At 33.0% G+C, this 24,430-nt stretch overlaps 2 protein-coding genes across 4 annotated transcripts; both read left to right on the top strand.

Annotated features, from left to right (window-relative positions):
* The first annotated feature begins 3,643 nt into the window (after positions 1-3,643).
* On the top strand, positions 3,644-7,459 carry LOC113856210 (serine carboxypeptidase-like 51). Its single transcript, XM_027487943.1, has 13 exons — positions 3,644-3,770; positions 4,085-4,179; positions 4,272-4,379; positions 4,484-4,724; positions 4,913-4,956; positions 5,031-5,098; positions 5,215-5,320; positions 5,441-5,646; positions 5,739-5,808; positions 6,064-6,114; positions 6,598-6,650; positions 6,748-6,880; positions 7,391-7,459. The coding sequence occupies exons 1-13, from the start codon at positions 3,644-3,646 to the stop codon at positions 7,457-7,459; spliced, it is 1,371 nt and encodes a 456-aa protein (XP_027343744.1).
* A 1,569-nt stretch (positions 7,460-9,028) lies between these two features.
* LOC113854080 (vacuolar protein sorting-associated protein 41 homolog) lies at positions 9,029-23,320 on the top strand. 3 transcript variants are annotated; one of them, XM_027484920.1, is made up of 20 exons: positions 9,102-9,457; positions 9,753-10,022; positions 10,126-10,305; positions 10,475-10,735; positions 11,369-11,501; positions 11,591-11,681; positions 12,675-12,777; positions 13,368-13,471; positions 13,564-13,657; positions 13,759-13,914; positions 13,993-14,055; positions 14,208-14,273; positions 14,782-14,982; positions 20,655-20,732; positions 20,809-20,928; positions 21,042-21,122; positions 22,019-22,104; positions 22,395-22,476; positions 22,582-22,765; positions 22,937-23,217. In XM_027484920.1, the coding sequence occupies exons 1-20, from the start codon at positions 9,206-9,208 to the stop codon at positions 23,014-23,016; spliced, it is 2,685 nt and encodes an 894-aa protein (XP_027340721.1). In that variant the 5' UTR covers positions 9,102-9,205; the 3' UTR covers positions 23,017-23,217. The 3 variants fall into 3 exon arrangements, with proteins under 3 accessions (XP_027340720.1, XP_027340721.1, XP_027340722.1); XM_027484919.1 differs by having other exon boundaries at positions 9,029-9,457; positions 22,582-23,320; XM_027484921.1 differs by lacking the exons at positions 22,582-22,765; positions 22,937-23,217 and having other exon boundaries at positions 22,322-22,445.
* Positions 23,321-24,430: the final 1,110 nt, after the last annotated feature.

Below are 24,430 nucleotides of genomic sequence, written 5' to 3'. Positions count from 1 at the left end.
TTAGACTTTCATATGCATGCTAGGTACATTTTTATTAATTTAGACGTATACGTATGTAGCACATGAGTTTTCTCATTTTATTTTATACGAGCATTGCTTGTTTGTCTTTTGATTTTTTATAAATTCAAAACACAAAATAACTTTTCATTAAAACAGGTATTCCATTTGACTGCATTATTCGACCATTCTCAAGTATTCCACAAAAGATATTTTAGTCAAACTATACATAATTGTAAGGGTGGCTGCTAATTTTAGCATAATGAGTTGAGGGTTTAAAGCATTTTTAAATTTTAATGATAAAAATAAAATAAATTATTTTTTTAGATATACTAATATTTGTATACGCAAGTTCAGTAAATATTAAGGAAAACAAATGAATATCAATGCAATTGATTATTTATTTAGGTTAGAGTTTAATATTATATATAATATATTATTTTAAATTTACTTTAAATATTTTTGAAATTTTTAATTTTTAAACAAGTCAACTTACTAACTTAATTAAAAGTGGGGAGAAGTTGAATTTTTTTTTATAAATTAGTTGATATTTTCTTTTCTATACACAAGCATAATTGCTTGGCAAAAACATGGGTTGACTTGCTTTGTCGTGCCTACATAATTGTAAGGATTGTTTTTTTTTTAAATCTAACACTGATCACGAGCGCCACTTTTGAAGGTTCAAGTCTCATTACATAGTGCATTTAAGATGCAATTTAATTAAACATTTATTTAATTTTTTCGTAAAGGCTTATATCATAAATTTAATTATATATTTTTTGAAATACACTAAAAATAATTTATTGAACCTAAAGGCATTTTTATAACTTCTTTATAAATTCTTCAAAGTGCTGTCTAAATCCATAAAACTTTGTATCGTTGATCACCTTTAAAAAAAGAAGAAACATATTTATAACTTTTAGGAGGAAGGCAAAACCAATATGTTATTATACTTGTTAACATGATTTATAATTATAACAGCCTTATTAATATATTTTAACCTCCTTAAAGGGAAAACAATTATTGTTCCTAATGGGTATTCTTACTTTTATTGTTTAAAGCTAAATAAAATTGGTAAAATTGATTTTGAGGAAATATGATTGAGATACGTTTATAGATTAATAATTTTTTAATATAAATTTAGAATATATGATAAAAATTTAATAAATATTAAATATTTATTGAAAGTTGTAGTATTTAATATTATTAATGTATTAAATTAAGTGATATTATGAAATTATCAATAAAAAAATACTATATATATTATGAGCTTTTAGACACATGTTAAAAAAATAAATAAATCAATATAAGTTATACATTTTGTTGGATTATACTTTTTATTATTAAAAAGTATAAGAGTTAACTTTTTAACTTTAAATTAAACCGGCCCATAAAATAAGAAATTTGTTGTTTTCTTTTGTTAAGGAAAGAAAGCTTTTTTGTTTTTCTGTTTTTTTTTTTGTCAGTGGAAGAAAGTTATTATTTTATTTTTTTTCTTGGTCAACGAAAGAAAGTTATTCGAAAAGCCCCTAAACAACAAAGTTGCAGAAGGCCCATCAAGCTTAACAGGCAAAATATGGTCAAATGGGATCAGATCCTCTAGAGTTCAAGAACAAACTTCATCATGTGCAGTTCTCAATCTCACCTTTCATACTTCTCAAATTATATTTTTATAGTTGTTAAGAATATCTAATCACCGTCAGATCATAACTTCACACTTTACAATCTAATTTTGAACTGCAGAAGATCCGCTTCGGATCTATACTGTGAAACTTCTACCAAAGATTTCATTAAAATAAAAATATAACTTTTTTAAATAAAAAATAAATTATTAATTTAAATTTTCATAAATTACAGTAAAAATACTTATTATATTAAATATTTAATTAATGATTTATATATTAGTTAATAAAAAATAAACTAAAACCAAGTAAAAATTGATGCCAAAGTGGTTTGAATTAGTTATTCACAATATTTTTTTTCAAAAATTTTAAATTTTAATGATTCCATGACATCATATAAATTTTTTATAAATTATATAATGTTAAAGGTATATATTTAATTAATGTTAGTTTAATTTCGATGCTATTAATCAACTTTGGATTACTATTTTCATTAGTTGAATGAACTGATTGATTTTTGAAACTTTTTTGTTATGCTTTGACACGAATCTTATTGTTAAATCAAAATATTTATAAAAATAGTCAATCAATAAAAAAGTAAATTTTCATTTTCTTAATTTATACATATTTTAAAAATTCATTTTTTAAATAAGTAAATAGAACAAAGAAAATAAGATAGAGCAGGGATTATTTCCCAACAATAACTTGGTGCAGTGTGCAAGAATGACCATGATATGACATGTGGCCCTTTCTTCACTGGAATTCTCTGTCTGCACATAAATTCTTTACCCCACACTGCCCAATCATTCATATCCCATCATCATCCCCTTTCTATAGCTTCATTCCTCATGTGGCTTTTTTGTCCAAATAGAGAACCATGCCCTCCCACATGCACTACCATAATTAACATTAGTACTAAGTAGTAACTTTAATTATTCACAAACCATACTTATTTCTTCACGGGTTTATCAAAATTAACGTGGAGAACAGAGTGTATATCACATGGCATATAGTTTACAAACTCTTACTAACTTTATTCAATAAATTTTTTGATATAAAATAAATTTTTAATCTTATTTTAATAAATTTATATAGTTTAAAAATATATGAAATATGTTATTTTTCAAACGCACCCATAATAAAAAAGCCAAAACCTTTATTTCCCTTTACGCTTTCCGTCATCATGAATTATATATTCTTCCAAATTTAGTCAACACAACTCTTGCTGTTTATTTTCCCAGCCACGTTTTGGATGCACTCACAATTTTCTTGTAGGCTTTGGCAGATTTGGTATACTGTCCTTAAAAAGTGAAAAATTGAAGTGCACATTATGTATATAGTGTATACTCTAAGCCTTGAATGTTAGTATAAATTTGAAATAGGATCTAATTACATTAACATAGAATACTAATGAACATAGAATCCTAATTATGAAGTTATTGAAAGTCATTTATTTGTTATAGATATTGTTATTCGTGCATAAGTAATTTATGTGAGATATAATTTTTTCGTTAAGTAAAAAGTTAAGATTTTTCTTTGTCTAATCACGCTCTCTTAATCTTAAGTTCTTAATGAGACAAACCTAAAGAGTAATAAAATGTGTTTCCGTGACGGACAATAAAAGTAATTTAGCTATTATATTTATTAATTTTAAGTATTTTTCATCATAGACTTAAAGGTTAAATCCACATTATATTTTATATAGATTAGTATTAAGGTCTAAAGTTTATATATAATTAATCACATTATTAATAAATTTAAGCATCATTAAATGAATCACAATATTAGACTATTTTTAATAAAATAAAAATTACAATTAATTTTAACCATTTTATGAAAAATTCTAACATTGAATTGAACAAGCTTCAGGCCATCTCGTGATGTTTCTGTCGGGAACAATGACAAAAACGCGCTTCATGACTTGAGTAGACTCACCTCAAAACCAATCCAAATTCAATATATAGTACCATTTCCTTTGGTTCTGTTTACTCATTCCTTGTTACTCTATTGTTCTCTTTCTACAAATGGAAAAGCTTTGTGTCCTTGTGGCCCCTTTCGTATTCCTTGGTATATTATTTCATGGAGGAATGGTAACTGCTTTGAGGACTAAAGACGGATCAGAAGAATGGGGATATGTTCAAGTCAGACCCAGTAAGCCAAATGCATTAAAGTTATGTAATTTCAGTGATGCATGATGTTGTATTGAACAATTTTATTGCATACTAAGCACATGTATGGTTTCAGCTTATTTTTTAAAGAATTAATGGTTTATTTCTTTATATATTGGAAGAGCTTTTGAACAATAGACTATTACTAGTATTTTATTAGAATTAAGCTAAATCCAAGATACTATTAGTAGTTCACTGGATAAATTTTGCATCTATTGAGGGTGAGGAAAAGGAATCTAGAGTGAAAAAAAATGGTAACATTACCTCTTTTATACTTTGAATTGTGTGTTATCACAGAAGCCCACATGTTCTGGTGGCTTTACAGAAGTCCTTACAGAGTGGAGAATTCCTCCAACCCATGGCCAATCATACTCTGGTTGCAGGGAGGACCAGTAAGTCTTGTTTAAATTGAGCTATGGTGTTGCTAACTAATAACGACATAGATTCTATCTTTGTGGTATGAAAATTTCAAAATATTGGACAGGGATCTTCAGGAGTTGGGTTTGGAAATTTTGAAGAGATTGGTCCTTTGGATGCCAATTTGAAGCCAAGGAATTTCACATGGTTGAAGAAAGCAGATCTATTGTTTGTGGTAACTCAACCATATTCATTTTCGGTGCCTTCTGTTTGCAATTACGCTCTCTCTCTCTCTCTCTCTCTCACAGTGATTCTAATAATTCATATGTTATTATACAGGACAACCCAGTTGGAACTGGGTACAGTTTTGTGGAGGATTCTAGACTCTTTGTCAAAACAGATAAGGAGGCTGCCACTGACTTGACCACATTGTTAATTGAGATATTCAACACTAATCCAAGCCTCCAAAAGAGTCCTCTGTTCATTGTGGCGGAGTCTTATGGTGGCAAATTTGCTGTTACTATTGCATTATCAGCAATCAAAGCTATTCATAAAGGAAGATTGAAGCTTAAACTTGGAGGTGTATATTCCTTTCTTGAAATGCATCCATCATCTGTCAGATTCCAGATTAGGATGATAGGAAAATGGAAACAATTCTTATCTATCAACGTGGTTAATTAGTTAATTTCTTCCTTACGATAGATCCATTATCCATACAATATATGAAGACTTTTGTGATACATTGTTAACTTTTTTTTTCTTATTTAGGTGTGGTATTAGGAGACAGCTGGATCTCCCCAGAAGATTTTGTGGTAAGTACTAGAAATGTTGTACCCACCAGTTCTTAAACTTTCATGCATTTTCAATATTCAATTTGATACTGCAGTTCTCATGGGGCCCTCTACTTAAAGACCTCTCAAGACTTGACGACAAGGGGTTCCAAATATCAAACAGGTACATCTAATTTTCGATCTATTTTCCACATTGATGAAAATGTACGGAAACAGTATTATTGTATAGTATGATGTCCATTTTCTCTGTCATCTGACCGAACACATTTTGGTGAACAGTATAGCCAAGAGGATCAAGCAGCAACTTGAGGCTGGTCAATTTGTTAATGCAACTAAATCATGGAGTGAACTTGAATATGTAATTAGCATCAACAGCAATGCTGTGGTACTATATTTTCTTTCATTATATTTTTAAATCGCTTAAATGAGATGTCATTATTAATTATAATCACTAAAAGCATTAAAGTTAAGTAAGCTTACGAAATCTTGTGTTTGGGAATTTCAGGATTTCTATAATTTTCTGCTGGATTCTGGAAGGGATTCAGCCACCTTTTCCACAATGAAGCTGAAATTATTCAAAGAAATATCTCAGAGTCGTTACTCCAAGTATCTTACTTCAACAAGATATTCTCCTGGTGCTAATGGTAATCTTAACAGCCTATTAAATGGTGTCATAAAGAAGAAGTTAAAGATTATTCCTGAGAATATTACGTAAGTCTATAAACCATAATTCTTTGAACCAAAAAAATGTACTTAAAATCGTAGTTCAAATCCGTGATCACATTGGTATTTTGTGTTGATAGATGGTTTGAACAGTCCGATAATGTTTTTACAAATCTTGAAGGTGATTTTATGAAGCCAAGAATAGCTGAGGTAAGAAGACATTAATAAGTTTATGATAACAAACTGGACACTTTGGTTTTAAGCTTTTAACTCCATTAAATTCATCTTAATCTGAAAATAGTATTGATAACGGTGTCTTGTAAACATTCTGTTCAAAATAGTATTGATAATGGTTTCTTGAAAACATTATGCTCTATAGTTTTCTGATCTTTGGTTGTTGTTTTTTTTTTCTCGTCCTTTTTATTTTGTTTGGGTATTTGATGTCTTTTTGTTTAATTAGTTCAGGTTGATGAGTTGCTGGCTCTTGGGGTCAATGTAACCGTGTACAGTGGACAAGTGAGTGTCCCTATCCACAATACTTGCACTGTCAGTTTATGTTAAAAATTGATGGCAGGATACTCTTGATTTGGAGCACTGCACATTGTTGATGAGTTACTGGCTCTTAGTTTTATTTATCAATTAAAATTAAATTTTATTTTAATAATATATTTATATCTAATGTTATCATAAATTATCAAAATAAAAATTTAATTTTAATTAATGAACAACGGGAACACTTGAAAGAATTATACCTAAATTTTGTCGTATGTAGATATTGTTCACCACAAATATTTTACATGTTATCTGGATTCCAAAGTATTGTAGATTTTAGCAAATTAACAAAGAGAGAATATGGATGGGCGAGTTGCTTTTAAACTTGATAGCCATCTTGGTTTTTTTTTTTTTTAAGTATTTTATGTTTTATCTGATGATTCCTTTTAATTTAATTTTTATTGGTTCCATTATTGGGTAGTTATGTAATCTCTTTGATTATTATAGGTTGATCTTATTTGTGCAACCAGGGGAACTGAAGCTTGGGTTAAGAAGCTCAAGTAAGCAAGCCTCACCTATCTATTAAGATTGGTGAATCAAAGGGAGTATTATAGTGTTTTGGTTTTCTTAAATTTTGTTTTTGGGTTCCTTGTGTAGGTGGGCAGGGCTTCCAAACTTCATGGAGAAACACAGAACCCCCATCTTCTGTGGAAATGACAAATCAACCAAAGGCTTTTTCAAGTCATATAAAAACCTAAACTTCTATTGGATCCTTGGAGCTGGCCATTTTGTAAGTCAAAATCACTCATCTTCTCAGTAACTATGCATCCTCTTAATCATTCTCTTATTGGTTATTGCTTTATTGATTTTGCTATCTATTGCTTTTAAAGTATTAATTAATTTTTTTAAATTACAATAAAAAAATAGTGGTAATATTAAATGTTGCATTCTTTAATATTTTTAATGTTTTTAATCATTATTCTAAAAGTATTAAATAAAAACTAAAAACCTTATAAATGAGTAATATAACAATTCAATACTCTTTAAAAATTTAATAATTAAGTAGATTATTAAGAAGATATTATAAAATGATTTAAAATGATTCATGAAACATTTTCATTGATTGGAATGTTGACAACGTTATTACTTATGTGGGAGGTATCATCTATGTTATCTTTCATCCCAATGCTGTTATGAGTTCTAATGAGTCTGTCTCATAAAAAAATAAAAATCAACTACGTCTCTACATTTTTTTATCTTTTCTTTCAGTAATTTACTCGGCTGCATAAAACTGCTGCAGGTACCTGTTGATCAACCTTGCATAGCACTGAACATGGTGGGTGCAATTACTCAGTCGCCAGCAATTTGAAGTTAGTATATATATCATAGAGGATAAATAAAACTAATACAAGCGTATCATAATAAAGAGAACGACAGAAAAATCAGACAAGAAAGAGTTCACAAGAAAACTAGCACATAATCAAAGAATAGGGAGAGATGCACGAATGCCATTAATTGTTAATATGTACAATGTCGATCATTCTATCTTTATGGAATGATTATATATGCTTTTTCCTCTTGAATTGGAAGCAAAGATTAGAAGCAATATTTCTATCGTATTAAATCGATTTTTTCATGAGTGATAAACAATTATATATGATAAGTATTGTAATTTTAGTGAAAATTTAATATACATAAACTTTTATTACGTGTAATTTTATATAAATAAAAAATTAAATTAATAACAATTAAATATGTCGATATAAGTTAATACATACTAAACCTTAATTTAACTTTATTCAACAAAGATGTAAGTTTATAATGTAAAGTGATTTATGTTAAATGACTTAAAAAAAATATATAATATTTAAATTATATCAATCAATTAAATAATCATATATAAAAAAATATTTTTTATATATTTTGAATATAAAATATTTTAAGTTATATTTTTTTAATATAAAATTTAATTAGATGAAAGAGATAATGAAATAAATAAAAAAAATACAATGAAATAAATTTATGGAGGTTGAATTTTAATTGTAAGGACAAGTTGTGTTTTAAAAAAAAATTGAAAAATTAAATCTAATAGAAATATTTAAGCTAAATGTTAGTTTTATAACTTGCTTATAAAAATACTTGATTAAAGACTAAAAGATAATTAATTTATGTATACAAAATTGTAGACTGTCAAGCTCACGCAATTGCTCATGTCTCTTTCAAGTTTCAATCGCAATCCAAGATAATTAATAAACGATTTTAACATGCACCGCCACAACATTGTTGGTGCTCGTATACCCAACGAGCAAGAACAAAGAAAAATTAGAATCTAATAGGAGCAACTCCAACCCACATTGAGGAAAGAAAGAAGAGAAGGAACAGTGGTTAAAGAATCTTTGACAACTCCTTCGGAACGTGAATTCAAAATGATTATTTGCAAAGAATGAACAAAAAAAATACAGAAAAATAAATTACCTAAACTGTGAGAAATTATTAACACGCTTATTGTATGAGAAATTATATTTATATAGTAAAATTGAATAAATTAAAGAAAGATATAAAAAGAGGAGATTAAGTAAGTGATGTAATAAATAACTATATATTACTAACTGAAGAGTGTTGTAAAAGTAAATTCATATAAAACATAAAAATTCAATTCAAAATTATTTTTTAAATATTAATTAAAAAATGAAAATAAAAATATTATTAACACGCTTATTTTTATTTTTAATAATTTTTTTTATTCGGCAGCTTGTAAGCTTTAACTACTATATCCATAATCTTATGTCACCTAAACAAAGTCCAAATGCAAACAGATAGAACCATAGCCGTTCCGTTGGTTACAGGTGTCCCTCTTGCTGTTATTGTCGTCTACCCCATTAATTCCTTTAATTTTAACAAATAACTCTTAAAAAGTAAGCCCGCAACCCACGTACTCACTCTTTTCCTTCTCCCCCTTTCTGCTTACTTGAACTACACTCGCCGATTTTAACTTTACCAATAAGCGTGAAAAAAATAAATAAAGAAAAGAGAGAGAAACAAAATATAAATTTTCAGCAACGCAACAGATCTCTCTCTTTCAGTTCTTCTCTTCTCGCCGGCGACAACTGTTCGAATGCCTCAAATTCCGTCGGAGAACGGCGTCGAAGGAGACGATGAGAGAGAAGAGGAAGACGACGATGATGAAGAAGAAGACGATGATAAGGAAGAAGAAGAGGAGCCGAGGCTCAAGTACCAGAGAATGGGAGGTAGCATACCTTCGCTGCTAGCGAGTGACAGAGCGTCTTGCATCGCTGTTGCCGAACGGATGATCGCTCTCGGCACTCACGACGGCGTCGTTTACATCCTTGATTTTCTCGGCAATCAGGTCAGCTGCCATTCTCTTCATTCGTTTCCTAATTTTACAGTGAGAAACGGTTCTTCTGCATCATTTTGGTTTGGTTTTGCGTAATATTTGAGTTAACGTGACTTCAAAATGAAGTTAGCTTGCTTCTAACGTGGTTCAGCACTTGTGTTCTTCAAGTGTAGTATCGTATGTGATGTTATAGATGATTGCTTTTAGGTCTTTTTGATTTGTCATTGCTCATAAGCAGCGTTTCGTGCCTGTGTTTTGTTTATTCGTTTTGGGAAACCTGTTTGTTTACTGAGCTATCTCATTTCAGGTGAAAGAATTCTCTGCTCATGCTGCTGTTGTTAACGACCTTAGCTTCGATGTAGAAGGTGAATATATTGGAAGCTGTTCTGATGATGGCTCCGTTGTAATAAACAGCCTTTTTTCTAATGAGAAAATGAAATTCGAGTATCATCGTCCTATGAAGGCGATTGCTCTGGACCCAGATTATTCAAGAAACACATCTCGGAGATTTGTCGCTGGTGGTTTGGCGGGAAATTTATATTTAAATTCAAAGAAATGGTTAGGTTATCGTGACCAGGTTTGTAAGATTCTTCTGACTTTTATCCTAAATACTCTTTAATTCACTGGTATTCTTGTGTATTATTGGTTATAAAAGATATCCCATTCTCCCATATAAAAAGGTTTTGCACTTTGGAGAAGGTCCAGTACACGCTGTGAAGTGGAGAGCTACTCTTGTTGCTTGGGCAAATGATGCAGGGGTGAAGGTTTATGATACTTCCAATGACCAGCGTGTAACATTCATTGAAAAGCCACGAGGTAGCCCACGGCCTGAGCTTTTGCTTCCTCACCTGGTTTGGCAGGTTAGTGAAATATCTATGTAGGTTTGCTGTTTCGTTATGTCATTTCAAGAATCAGTGTCCACTGTTATAACTGAATTGAAGCCTTGTTTAATGTTCTAAACTGCTGCAATGCTGTCATATCATTTCTTAAGAAGGCTGCTGTAGCTTAAGTTCATTCCATATTTCATAGGATGACACCCTCTTGGTTATTGGCTGGGGAACATATGTGAAAATTGCTTCAATAAGGACAAACCACCATCAAGCAGCCAATGGGACATACAGGCAAGTTCCCTTGTCTAGTATGACCCAGGTGGATATTGTGGCATCATTTCAAACTAGCTATTTCATCTCAGGAATTGCCCCTTTTGGTGATGCTTTGGTTGTTCTAGCTTATATTCCTGGAGAAGAAGATGGAGAAAAAGATTTTAGCAGCACTGCTCCTTCACGACAGGTATTTATGTTCCTGGCATACGACATGATGAATGAAATTACTTAACATCTCATGCTGACCTTGCACTATTATACTCTTCCCTTCTTGTTCCTATTTTTGCACTATGACTAGGTCTCTCAGTTCATTTTTATGTTCGCTAAATTAAGGGCTGTCTTCAAGCATTTCAATTTACAGTTGTCATAGCCTGATCCTTAACACCTGGACTTACTGGAAGTTTGGAATTTTAATTTAGTGTGAAGGATCTAATTCAAATAATGAGCCAGGTCAATTGAAATTTCAGATTGCTTTGACTGTTGAATAAGACACATAAGGAAAACCAGCATCATGTGACTACCTACAAACTAATTATTTCATGTACATTTTGATATTACCTTATTTAGTGTAGTTTGGCCCATTGAGATTATATATTGTCTTTGCATTTTTTTTATATTGTTCCTTGCATGCTCAGTTGTATAAAACCTCAGGGAATGTTTAACATTTACTGTATATTTTAATTGCTCTTAAATGTGGAACAAAATTTATTATGTACTGTAAAGGCAAGAAAAGTAAAACAATATTTGCAGCATCATCCTCTTAACTTCATATCACAATTTGATTTGTTCTTAAGGTGAATAATGTAACTTTAAACAACAGGGTAATGCACAAAGACCAGAAGTACGAATAGTAACATGGAACAATGATGAACTTTCTACAGATGCTCTACCATTACATGGCTTTGAGCATTATAAGGCGAAGGACTATTCCCTTGCTCATGCTCCTTTCTCAGGTTAAAATTTGTTTAGTCTTGTCTGTGATCTATGTTTTGTGTATTTAACGGTTTTGTTGGATAATAGATGCTTGTTCATTCAAATGTAGGTAGCAGTTATGCTGGTGGTCAGTGGGCTGCAGGTGATGAACCGCTTTACTATATTGTATCCCCAAAGGATGTAGTTATTGCAAAACCAAGGTAGTCATATTCTTAATCGAATTAATCTAAGTGATTGATGCATTTATGTTGACTTATCACCACACACACAGATACACACACATGTATGAAGAAAAGAAGGCTGCTATGTTTTTTCTTAACTTTATCCTACTATACTCGAAATGCTTTTCTTTTTTGGGTTAGATGATTGAGGAAAATAGATAAAAAACTTTCTTATGTTAAAAAAGTTCTTAAACCTCAATACGTCATTATATTCACCTATAGAGATGGATATTATATTTATATTTGTATATACTTCATGATGTGCCCTTGAATTGCCACTTTCCTGTTTGTCTGTGATTGTGTTATTCCTATATTACTCTGTTTCATATGGCGTAAAATGACAATCTAAGGAGCCTTTTTATGTTACTCATTTTTGTCAAGAAATTTTAGATGCTTCAAAGTGACTCTAGAAGAAGTGCAATCCTTATCCTACGCCAGAGATCTGTCAATATTTACGATATTAATTTTGGGAAGAAGCAATCTTACCTCCATTGTCCCAAAGGGACTAGAAAAATTAAATAAAAACAACTGAATCCTGTCATTTACCTTGAGTTCTTGTGCAAAATTGTTTATGGAATTTTTTAAATATATCTAAAATGTTATACTATTTTTATAAGTTGGTATACAAATTGGAAAAAAAAACCATTAAAACATGGATAGAAAGTAAAATTTAGATGCCTCAAAGTGACTGACTCTAGAAGAAGTGCAATCCTTATCCTATGCCAGAGATCTGTCAATATTTACGATATTAATTTTGGGAAGAAGCAATCTTACCTCCATTGTCCCAAAGGGACTAGAAAAATTAAATAAAAACAAGTGAATCCTGTCATTTACCTTGAGTTCTTGTGCAAAATTGTTTATGGAATTTTTTAAATATATCTAAAATGTTATACTATTTTTATAAGTTGGTATACAAATTGGAAAAAAAACCATTAAAACATGGATAGAAAGTAATGCATTTTGATAAATCAGGGATGCTGAAGATCATATTGCTTGGCTTCTTCAACATGGGTGGCATGAAAAAGCTTTGGCAGCAGTTGAATCTGATCAGGGACGGAGTGAAATACTTGATGAGGTGTTTAAGTTTGACTTAATACAACATGTTTTATATTCTTCTTTTAAAATGATTAGTGGAGTAATATGCACCTGCTTGCTTAAGAAAGGTCAGTGTTTAGCACATAACAGTGGAACAAGGTTATGCGTGTATGCTTTTGTAGGCACTCAATTGTGTAAAAGTGAAGCTGTAGTATAGGATTGCGTTTATGTGAAGATTCCTCTTAACTATTTTGTTTGTCAAGTAATTTGTCATTGTGTATTTTGCTATCAATGACACTACAATATTTGACTCTAGACCCAAGCTCAAAGGAAAATGAAATGAAACCCACAATTTTATCTACTTGGTGAAGTATGTTTCATTATGTTAATCCCCTGTCCTTACATCTTTGGATAAACGTGAAATTGATTTGGTCAATTTTCACAATTACCTTCTTTTTTCCTCTAGTTTCCTCCTAGAAGATTTTATTATTATGCTGTTGCTAATTGCGAATATTTCTTGAATCATAATTAGTATATAACGCATATTATATGTGTATGTGTATGTATGAACTCTTCTGGGTGATTTTATGCATTTGTCCATTTAAGTTTAAATAAGATTTATCTTTGCAGGTTGGGTCTAGGTACCTTGATCATCTGATCGTGGAAAGAAAATATACTGAAGCGGCTTCTTTGTGTCCCAAGTTGCTTCGAGGATCAGTCTCAGCATGGGAGAGGTACTGGTACCACATACCATTAGTTGTTAGTCAGTACTACGTTGTACAATTCTTGTTTGGTAATTGAGTGTTAATGTATTACTTTTCAACAGGTGGGTCTTCCATTTTGCGCATCTTCGTCAACTCCCTGTTTTGGTTCCATATATGCCTACAGAAAACCCTAGATTGCGTGATACTGCTTATGAGGTTTGCTATAGCCTAAAACAAAGTAGCCTCTGTTACAAGTAAGTGTTCACATTGTAGCTGTAATCAACTGACTTAGGTTTATTCTTTTTTTGGTTCTACAGGTTGCTCTTGTCGCATTGGCCACAAGTCCATCCTTTCATAAGGATCTCTTGTCCACTATTAAATCCTGGCCATCTGTAATTTATTCTGCATTGCATGTTATTTCAGCTATTGAGCCTCAACTTAACACTTCATCCATGACGGATTCACTCAGGGAGGTTAGTCTGACTAATTGTATTTGCATTTTTAATCTCTTAACAATCTGCTCGTAATAACATGTTTCCTTTTTGTGTCAGGCATTAGCAGAGTTGTATGTGATTGATGGGCAACATGAGAAGGCCTTCTCATTGTATGCTGATGTAGGTGCTTTTAATTTTCCTTGTGTTCCTGGAAGCAATTATTGCATTGCCATTGATTAAATGTCATAGAAATGCTTTGATAGTTGAGGTTTTCCCTACTCTTTTTTTACTATTGATTTACTTCCTCCTCCTTTTTCTGTTGAGATTTTCAGCTTTTAAAACCAGAAGTGTTTGACTTCATTGATAAACATAACCTACATGATGCAATTCGTGAAAAGGTATGATTGTACCTTACATAAGTGACATTTATCTTGGAATTCTTCTATTTTCTAGATAGCTTTAGAGTGTTAGCTGATGTATAAAACATATTTCATGTCACTGTTGGGATTTGATATTAAGCATTAATGCAACTAAAAAATCTTTTTGCATGTAGAGGTGTAGGATATTAGGATCTGGTTATTATGTGCCATTTGGTGCATGTAATTGGACCTACCAATTCCAATTATCTTGTTTGGAGTGTGCATCAGAATCACAATTCCAATTCACTGGAATTGAATAATAACTAATTTATTTTGTTCTTAGCCTAGACTCTAAGAATTTCAATTCCAGTTATCTAAGCAACCATTACTGATGGCACAGAATGAGTTTCTATGTGCGAAAATTGTGTACCGAATGAGTAATTAATTGTTTGATACCAAAAGCACTTTGGTTAATAATATACCGTATCCTTAAAATTTTGTGAATATGATCACCAGAATCTTATTTGTCTAACTTGTGCCTGTTCAGGTTGTCCAACTTATGATGCTTGATTGCAAGCGTGCTGTTTCGCTATTAATTCAAAATAAGGACATAATTAGTCCACCTGAAGTTGTGAAGCAACTTCTAGATGCTGATGTCAAGTGTGACTGCAGATATTTCTTACATTTATATCTCCATTCATTATTTGAAGTGAATCCACATGCTGGGAAGGACTTTCATGATATGCAGGTAGGTTATGTTTCTTTCATTTAGTCTATACAAGTCCATTTGTGTTGACAATGTCAATGGAATTGATGAGCAAATTTTCTGGTCATTAAAACCAGCAATTTCACAGCTGGACATTTAATATGCAATTATATTGTACAGCTATAACTGTTATTCTTTTCTTAATTAGGATTGTAACTGTTATTTTCTCCTTAATTAAGTTGTAGGATAAATGTAAATATAGCCATTTAGCTAATTATTGGGCTAAAATCAGCTTGTATTAAACAGTATATATATGAGAATTCTCCATCAGGAGAAGACAGTTTTTCTGCCTACACTTCTCTAAGTTTGACATGGTATCAATCTGGCTTACGATCCTAGCCTAGCCCTGTCCCAGTTTTTCCAATCATTGTCCTAGTCCAAGCTTTTACGGTCCTTGTTTTTTTTCTCAATTCTATCCTAGTCCAGATTTGGTCCTTAGTTACCATTTCATGTCTATTGAAAAGTATGACGTATTATTGGTCCGCTTAAATGGCAAGAACTACTCAGCCTGGGCATTCCAATTCCAGATATTTGTCAAAGGAAGAGATCTTTGGGGTCATGTTGATGGTAGCACTCCTGCTCCTAACAAAGACCAACAGAAGGATGAACATCGCAAATGGAAGGTCAAGGATGCTCAAGTCATGGCGTGGCTCATAGGTTCTGTGGATCCAAACATTATCCAGAATTTACGACCTTTCAAGACTGAAACAGAAATGTGGGCCTATTTGAAGAAAATCTATAGTCAGAATAATACTGCACGCAGATTTCAGCTTGAACATGACATCGCCATCTCTCAACAGGATAGTCTTTAATTTTTGAATTTTACTCTCATTTCATGATTCTTTGGGCAGATTACACTGACATAGTTTATGAAAATTTGACTTCTGATGGTCTTACTTCAGTGCTATCAATTCATGACACTACTAAACGAAATCAATTTCTTATGAAATTGAGATCCGATTTTGAAGGTGTCCGATCTAATCTCATGAATAGAGACCTTGTACCCTCACTAGATACATGCCTCAATGAACTGCTTCGTGAAGAACAACGTCTTCTCACACAATCGACCATTGACCAACAAAGCTTCTCTACTGTCCCAGTGGCTTACGCAGTACAAGGAAAACCAAAAGGCCGTGACATGAGTGCTGTTCAATGCTACTGTTGCAAAGGATTTGGACATTATGCTTCACACTGTCCACAAAAATTTTGTAGTTATTGCAAAAAGAATGACCATATTATTAAAGAATGCGCAACAAGACCACCAAAGCGATCTGCAACAGCTATTACAGCATTGGCTGGTTCCTCTACTTCTAGTAGTTCTACGAATACAGCCTCTGTCCAACATCCTGCTCCTGCTCTGGTTCCAACATTGACTCCTGAAATGGTTCAACAAATGATCATTTTTGCATTTTCTGCCTTGGGACTTTCAGGTAGACCTTTTTCTACATCTTCACCTTGGTACTTTGATTCTGGGGCTTCCAACCATATGACCAACAATGCTCAGTTTCTTACTAATATCACCAAATATTTTGGAAATCTCAAGATTCATACTGCTAATGGAAATCATTTACCTATCACAGCAACTGGTGATATTTCTTCATCTCTAACCGATGTTTTTGTCTCTCCTGGTTTGATTAATAACCTCATTTCTGTTGGTCAATTAGTTGACAATGGTTGTCTTGTAGAATTCTCAAAATCTGGTTGTCTTGTGCATGATCAACAATCAAGGAAGACAATCGCAACGGGGCCTAAAATTGGACGCCTTTTTCCACTTCATTTCCCTTTGTCTCCAAATCTTTCTTTATCTTGTGTTTCTTGTAATTCTGCTACTGTTGATTATCAGATATGGCATAAGCGTCTTGGACATCCAAACTCCAATGTACTGCATCACCTGTTAAAAAGTGGTTTTCTTGGAAATAAACAGTCCCCACCTCTTCATGTTGTTCAATTTGATTGTCTTTCTTGTAAACTTGGCAAAAGTAAAATTCTTCTTTTTTCGACACATCAATCAAACATAGACAAACCTTTTGATATGATTTACAGTGATGTATGGGGGGTGACACCAATTATTTCTCATGCAAGTTATAAATATTTTGTCACTTTCATTGACAATTATAGTCGTTTTATGTGGGTCTATTTCTTGCACGCTAAAGATGAAGTATTGTCTGCTTTCAAACTTTTTCATGCTTATGTTCAGACCCAATTTTTCTCCAAAATTAAAATTCTTCGCTCTGACAATGGAGGGGAGTACATTTCTCATTCTTTTCAGAACTTCTTGCAAACTAATGGTGTTATATTTCAAAGGACATGCCCCTCAACCCCCCAGCAAAATGGGATAGCCGAAAGAAAAAACCGCCACTTGCTTGATGTTGTCCGCACCCTGTTGTTGGAGTCTTGTGTGCTACCTCGGTTTTGGTGTGAAGCTCTCTCCACTGCTGTTCACCTTATAAACCACTTGCCATCTACATCATTAAATAATGATTCTTCTTTCATCCGGTTATTTGGTCACCCACCCAATTATTCCTCTTTTCGAACCTTTGGTTATGTGTGTTATGTCCATCTTCCTTCACAAGAACACATTGAACTCACTGCACAATCTGTTGCATGTGCTTTTCTTGGATATTCTCCTCACCAAAAAGGTTTTCTCTGTTATGATCCTAACTTTCGTCGGATTTGGGTATCTAGAAATGTCATCTTTCAAGAAAATAAATATTTTTTTGTAACTTATCATGATCCTCTTCCTTCCCAAATTTCTATTTTACCATTGTTTTCTACCTCTTCTGCAGGACAGCCTTCATCTAGACCTCTCTTAACCTACCACAGACGAAGTCATACCACTCAAAATCAGCCACCAGATCCTCCTGGGCCCCCTCAAGATTATTCTTTGGCTGCTGATCCGGTACAAGGGCTGCAACTAGTTCCCCTACGACGAAGTTCCCGCACTCATAAACCCCCAAAAAAGTATGGTTTTACCTCTCCCTTATCCTTGACAGCAACATTATCATCAGTCCCTGTTCCTTCTTCTTATAAACAAGCAATGGAGCACGAGTGTTGGCAGCAAGCTATTGAGACAGAACTCCTAGCACTAGAAGAAAATCAAACCTGGGATGTTGTGCCATGTCCCCCATCTGTTAAACCTCTCGGCATCAAATTTGTGTTCACAATAAAGCTTCGTTCGGATGGGTCCATAGACCATTACAAAGCTCGTTTAGTTGTGCTAGGAAATAAGCAAGAATATGGACTTGACTATGATGAGACTTTTGCCCCGGTTGTCAAGATGACTAATGTGCAAACTATACTTGCCCTTGCTGCATCACAATCTTGGCCATTACATCAAATGAATGTCAAAAATGCATTTCTCCACGGGGACCTCAAGGAGGAAGTTTACATTAAACTTCCTAATGGTATGTCCACACATTCACCTAATGCTGTTTGCAAACTAAAACGCTCTTTATATGGCTTGAAATAGGCACCTAGAGTTTGGTTTGAAAAATTTCGAACCATATTACTTGGTTTTTCCTTCACACAAAGCCAATATGATCCGTCTCTTTTTCTACAGAGGACTTCTAACGGCATTTTGGTGTTTATTGTTTATGTGGATGACATTGTCATGACCGGTTCTAATCAAGCCGCTATTTCTAAAATTAAACACTTGCTGCATTCAACTTTTCATATGAAGGAGCTTGGCCACCTCACTTACTTTTTGGGGTTAGAAGTACATCATCAACCTAAAGGGATATTTTTAAATCAGCAAAAGTATATTCAGGATCTAGTTCAGTTAGCTGGCCTCACCAATGCAACCTCTGTTGACACCCCGATGAAAGTTAATGTGAAATATAGCAGAGATGAAGGTGAACTTCTCACAGATCCCACTTTATATCGCAAACTGGTTGGTAGTCTTATCTATGTGACCATCATTCGTCCGGATATTTCTTTTGCTGTCCACACAGTGAGTAAATTCATGCAATCTCCTCGACATTTCCATCTTTCAGCAGTACACCGCATCATACGATACCTCCTTGGCACCTCCAAACGTGGTCTATTTTTTCCTGTTGATTCATCTCTCCAACTCCAAGCATATAGTGATGCTGACTGGGCTGGCTGTCCAGACACAAGGAAATCAACTATTGGCTGGTGTATGTTTTTGGATAATGCTCTAATTTCATGGAAATGCAAGAAACAAGATTCAGTTTCCAAGTCATCCACTGAAGCAGAATATCGTGCAATGTCTACTGCATGCTCTGAAATAATTTGGTTACGTGGTCTCCTTACAGAGCTTGGATTCTCTCAAGCTCAACCAACTCCGCTGCATGCTGACAACACCAGTGCCATACAAATTGCAGCAAATCCAGTTTATCATGAACGCACGAAGCACATTGAGGTTGATTGTCATTCTATCTGAGAAGCCTATGATCGCAAAATTATCACTCTACTTCATGTCTCAACATCTGTGCAAATTGCTGACATTTTCACTAAAACTTTGACACGTCAGCGGCACAATCTTCTTGTTGGCAAATTGATGCTTGTAGACTTACCAGCATCAATTTGAGGGGGGATGTCAATGGAATTGATGAGCAAATTTTCTGGTCATTAAAACCAGCAATTTCATAGCTGAACATTTAATATGCAATTGTATTGTACAGCTATAACTGTTATTATTTTTTTAATTAGGATTGTAACTGTTATTCTCTCCTTAATTAAGTTGTAGGATAAATGTAAATATAGCCGTTTAGTTAATTATTGGGCTAAAAATCAGCTTGTATTAAACAGTATATATATGAGAATTCTCCAGCAGGAGAAGACAGTTTTTCTGTCTACACTTCTCTAAGTTTGACAAATTCAATACAATATTTATGTTTTGAATTGATGAATGAAAGCCGTGTATTCATTTTGTTCTCACGCAAAACAACATAAAACAGTTGAAAAGAAATATAGGATGCTTTGGTTTACTAATTACTAAATACCTAGATATTTAATGATGTGCATACTACACTGCAGCCTTCTCTGAGAAATTGCATCTAAGTCTTTACTTTGCATCATTGACAACGGAGGGGGAAAGAGAATCAGTTAACCAGGACAAATTAAAGTCAAACAAATATTGAAAAGGCAAGCAAAATGTCATAATTAAAGAGACTGCACTATCATGCACTGAACAGGGATGGAGCTAATGCTCTTTGAAGGGGGCTGTGCTCTTGCCCTCCCCTCCCGCAAATTTTTTGTTTTTCTTTATTTTGTATGCAATTTTTTTTAAAACATTATATTTTTTTAACCTAATCATTTTCTTTAATCATCTTCTAGTTGTTATGTAATATAGATTGACTGTTCGGGGATGGCTAGCACTGAAACTAGAATGCTTGACCAGTTCAGGTCTCATTCATATTCAATCTTGTTTAGTAGCTATTGTGGATATAGTTGCCAATTTTGTTTGCAATCTACATATCCATGGCCTTTCTTTTTTGTGGTCATTGTTACCCATTGCTGGCTTTGATTCCTTATTGGTGCTCGAATCTTTACTCTTCTCCATTTTTTGCCTTAAATTTTTGTCTGTTCATTACACTGTCTATCTGAAGTAGCTAAATGAGTAGCAGTCTGCATGTGCTGCCTGTTATTAAATGCTCTGTTCACAGATAATATCGTCTTTGTCTATTGCATAGGTAGAAATTTATGCTGACTATGATTCAAAGATGCTGCTACCCTTTCTTCGAAGCAGTCAACACTATACCCTTGAGAAGGTTTGGGATTAACCTATAATTTGATAGTTATATATTTACACGCCTATGAACCAAATTCTCCAAACTGTTTTTTCAGGCTTATGAAATTTGCATTAGGAGAGACCTAATGAGAGAGCAAGTCTTCATCCTTGGAAGAATGGGAAACTCAAAACAAGCCCTATCAGTTATTATAAATAAATTGGGGGATATAGAGGAGGTACTTTATCTTTTTTAAATAAGAAGTGGCTTTTGGTGTCAACTAACATGTAAATCCTAAATAAGTACTTCACGATTTCTATGTTGAGTTTGAAGTGGTCATATTTTGTTCAGGCTGTAGACTTCGTCACCATGCAGCATGATGATGAACTGTGGGAAGAACTAATCAAGCAATGCCTTCACAAACCTGAAATGGTACATCTTGATAACTAGTTGTATATTTAAGATTCAAGCCTGTTTCATTTCTTCTTTGGGGAACATGATTTTTATTTTTATTTTTATTTTTGGAAGGTAAAAGAAAAATGTTTGGGAGTTGGTTCCTATTCCATTTTTTTAAGGACTAGGACCAGTTAGAGTAATCTGGTAGTATGTATAGCTATGAAGTCTCTTTGCTTCCTTAGGTTAGTTAGTAACTGTTTTGGAAGAATACTACAAGGCAGTGAAATGAATCTTGAGGTACCTAAAGGCACAATTCATTTTGGGCTGATTCTTTGTCTGGCGCTTCTGGAAGTTTCTTTAAGTCTGATAGTCTTTGTGAGGCTGATTGGGCATCAGATCCAGATGACAGAAGGTCGTTGTCTGGCTCATATGTATTCCTTGGTCCCAACCTCATCTCAAGGTACTCTAAACAGCAACTACGTGTTCAGTCCAGCATGGAAGCCAAATACAAAAGTCTTGCTAGTATTGCAGTTGAACTGATGTGGGATTACTGTGACTGTGATCATGAAACTAAAGATGCCCTTCTTTTAGCATCACCTTGTGGGAAAAAAACTTGGTTGTTGTCATGTCTTTGTATGTGGACCTGATGTGAAATCATTATACAAGTAATTTTTGTTTTGTGTGGGTGTGTGTTTTTTTTGGGGGGGGGGGGAGATGAATCTTGCTCAAGAAAAAGTTTCCAAATTGTTTTTTTGTTTTTATATTGAAATCTGTTCCAATATGTTTTCAAAACTTGTTTTCTGTGATGAGAACTTTCAAATCAGTTTTAGGGAGGAAAAAACCCTAAAACAAACAGATATACCCAGTATTTACTTATTTTGTATACCTGCTTTTCTCAACCTGGTTCAAAGATTGATTCTTGTAATTTATAGGTGGGCATACTATTGGAGCACACAGTTGGAAACCTTGATCCCCTCTACATTGTAAATAAGGTTCCTAATGGGATGGAAATACCTCGGTAAGTAAAAAATATGACTCAACGGAAATTACATTGTAGTATCTAATCCTGAAACCCATGCAAGGAATAAAGCATTAGACTTTTTAAGTATTTTGGTTGTAAATCTCATTAAGTAGATAGCCTATCTATCTAGTTCTGCTTATACATCTGCATTGTTGGGTCATGTTTTGAATTTTAACTGATTGTTAAGATAGTTCGATCGGTTTCCCTATTCCAGGCTCCAGCTATATTCAGTAATCAGCAGCATTGTGTTTTTCATCAAGAGTAATTTCTCTATCTGCTTTCTACAGGCTTAGGGACCGGCTGGTTAAAATTATTACTGATTACAGGACTGAAACATCACTTAGACATGGGTGTAATGATATCCTTAAGGTTCATTTCTTCACCACCCACTTCCTTAGGACAAGGGAATTTTTTTGTAATCCCATTAATTTGATGCAATAAGATACCTTACTGATTTGATGTCCATTAAAATAGGCGGATTGTGTCAACTTATTAATAAAGTATTACAAAGAGGCAAAGCATGGAGTTTATCTAAGTAATGGGGAAGACGAGCCAAAAAATAAAAGGAGCGATACTCATGCTTCTCAGGTGTTTGAGAAATCCCCAAGTCAGAGAGCCATGGAAATGAAGTCAAAGAATAGAGGGGGTGGAAGATGTTGTATATGTTTTGACCCTTTTTCTGTACAGAATATATCGGTCGTTGTTTTCTTTTGCTGTCATGCTTATCACACAACTTGTCTAGTGGATTCCTCCTATACTAGTAGTAGCAAGAAAGAGATCCGAGCCACTTCCCAAGAGGCAGAAACTTATGTTTACAATGGTTTTGTGGATGATAACGGCGATGATGATGAAGAGACAGAGGGTGGCACTCGTATGCGTTGTATATTGTGTACTACTGCCGCTAGTTGAGGGTATGGTGTTGATGCATGTCTGAGTCCGCCGCCTGTGCTTGCATGGTTAATATTTTTGTTTCAAAGTTCTTGTCAATATAATTATAGTTTTGATTCAATCTTAGGCTTGTCGCGGTAAGTTAGATTCTTGAATTTTTTTTAAATGCAAATTTTGTTATTTAATTTCTATTTTCTTGAATAGAATATGTAATGAATCATTTTTGCAACGAAGCCGTCGAATAGATGGTGCAGCATGCTTACTAAATATAGCACGATGTAAGACTCAATATATATCAGATTTTAATCGATTTTAAAGGCATTTTAAAATTATTTAAATTATTGTAATTTTATATAAAAATGATCTTTTGATGACTTTGAGATGTAAAATTACTTAGTACATTATTTTATTTTATTTAGTTTAATGTTTTTTTAATTTATAATCAAGTCAATCTATTTAATATTTATTGAAGTGTGGTTGATCTTCGACAGAAAAAGAACAATTCAAAATTTTGATTATAATGATTTTAGAAGAATTAGGGTTGAAGATTGTAATTACAATATGTAAAATTACTATTGACCTGTTTGGATGTTATAGAAATAAGGAGGGAAAAAAAATAAAGTGGAAGATAATGTTTCTTGTTTGGATAATTTATGGATGTGGGAGGAGGGGGGGGCTTTTTTTTTCTTTTGAGTCTCACCGCCAAAAAAAATCCCTCCAAAAAATAAAAACAATATAAATTAAATAATAAACAAATAAATATAATATATAATATTAAATTCTAACCCAATCCGTTTTAAAATTCCCTTTAAAAATTTAAATATCTCATTTCATTAAAAATAACGAGTCAGTCATAATAAATATCTTAGATTCAAGGAAGATAACCTGAAATACACGGTGTATTTCATTGTCTTCAGAAAACCCTATCCTCCACCTTTGAAAGTGAACAAGAATTTTTCATAAAATACAATTCTAATATCACAATCTCATGCATGCTTCTAAACACAGCACTAGTATTTCTTATTCATTCATTATTACAGGCATGCACCAAAGACACTGCACGCCAACCAAAAAGAATGTGTAAAGCTATTTGAAGCTTCTCACTACTTATGCCCTATTTGGTTTGTCCTATCTTAAATTTTCTCCTTAAAAAAAAAAATCTTTTTATTCATTTATATAAGTTTTATTTTTTGTTTTTATTAAAAAATTACATTTTTTTAATATTTTCAAATTATGCTGAGTTGTTTATTTTTTTTCAAAGAGAAAAAAAGGGGGTCAAACACACTATCTTGATCACAAGATTAAAGAGGAGTTTGGAGAGCACTTCCTTTTGGACTACGATTTTTTCCTCGTGTCCCTGCAAGATATATGATTACTAAGCAACCATACAAGTGCGTGAAGCTTAAGAAAAGTAGCTACATAGAATCAACTAGAA

This window comes from Abrus precatorius, unplaced genomic scaffold (genome assembly GCF_003935025.1).
Source record: "Abrus precatorius isolate BTA unplaced genomic scaffold, Abrus_2018 Scaffold11, whole genome shotgun sequence".
Lineage (NCBI taxonomy): Eukaryota > Viridiplantae > Streptophyta > Magnoliopsida > Fabales > Fabaceae > Abrus > Abrus precatorius.
Note: the sequence above shows the minus strand (reverse complement) of the source record. Positions and strands in the feature narration are given on the sequence as shown.

What these genes read in the sequence shown, in the direction of transcription:
- LOC113856210 (XM_027487943.1), top strand. Translation starts at nt 3,644, where the DNA reads ATGGAAAAGCTTTGTGTCCTTGTGGCCCCTTTCGTATTCCTTGGTATA. An exon ending in TCTGGTTGCAGGGAGGACCA is followed by an intron (nt 4,180 to 4,271) that starts GTAAGTCTTGTT and finishes AATATTGGACAG; the next exon opens with GGATCTTCAGGAGTTGGGTT. An exon ending in ATTATTCCTGAGAATATTAC is followed by an intron (nt 5,647 to 5,738) that starts GTAAGTCTATAA and finishes TTGTGTTGATAG; the next exon opens with ATGGTTTGAACAGTCCGATA.
- LOC113854080 (XM_027484919.1), top strand. Translation starts at nt 9,206, where the DNA reads ATGCCTCAAATTCCGTCGGAGAACGGCGTCGAAGGAGACGATGAGAGA. An exon ending in GGTTAGGTTATCGTGACCAG is followed by an intron (nt 10,023 to 10,125) that starts GTTTGTAAGATT and finishes CCATATAAAAAG; the next exon opens with GTTTTGCACTTTGGAGAAGG. An exon ending in AATGGGATGGAAATACCTCG is followed by an intron (nt 22,105 to 22,394) that starts GTAAGTAAAAAA and finishes TGCTTTCTACAG; the next exon opens with GCTTAGGGACCGGCTGGTTA.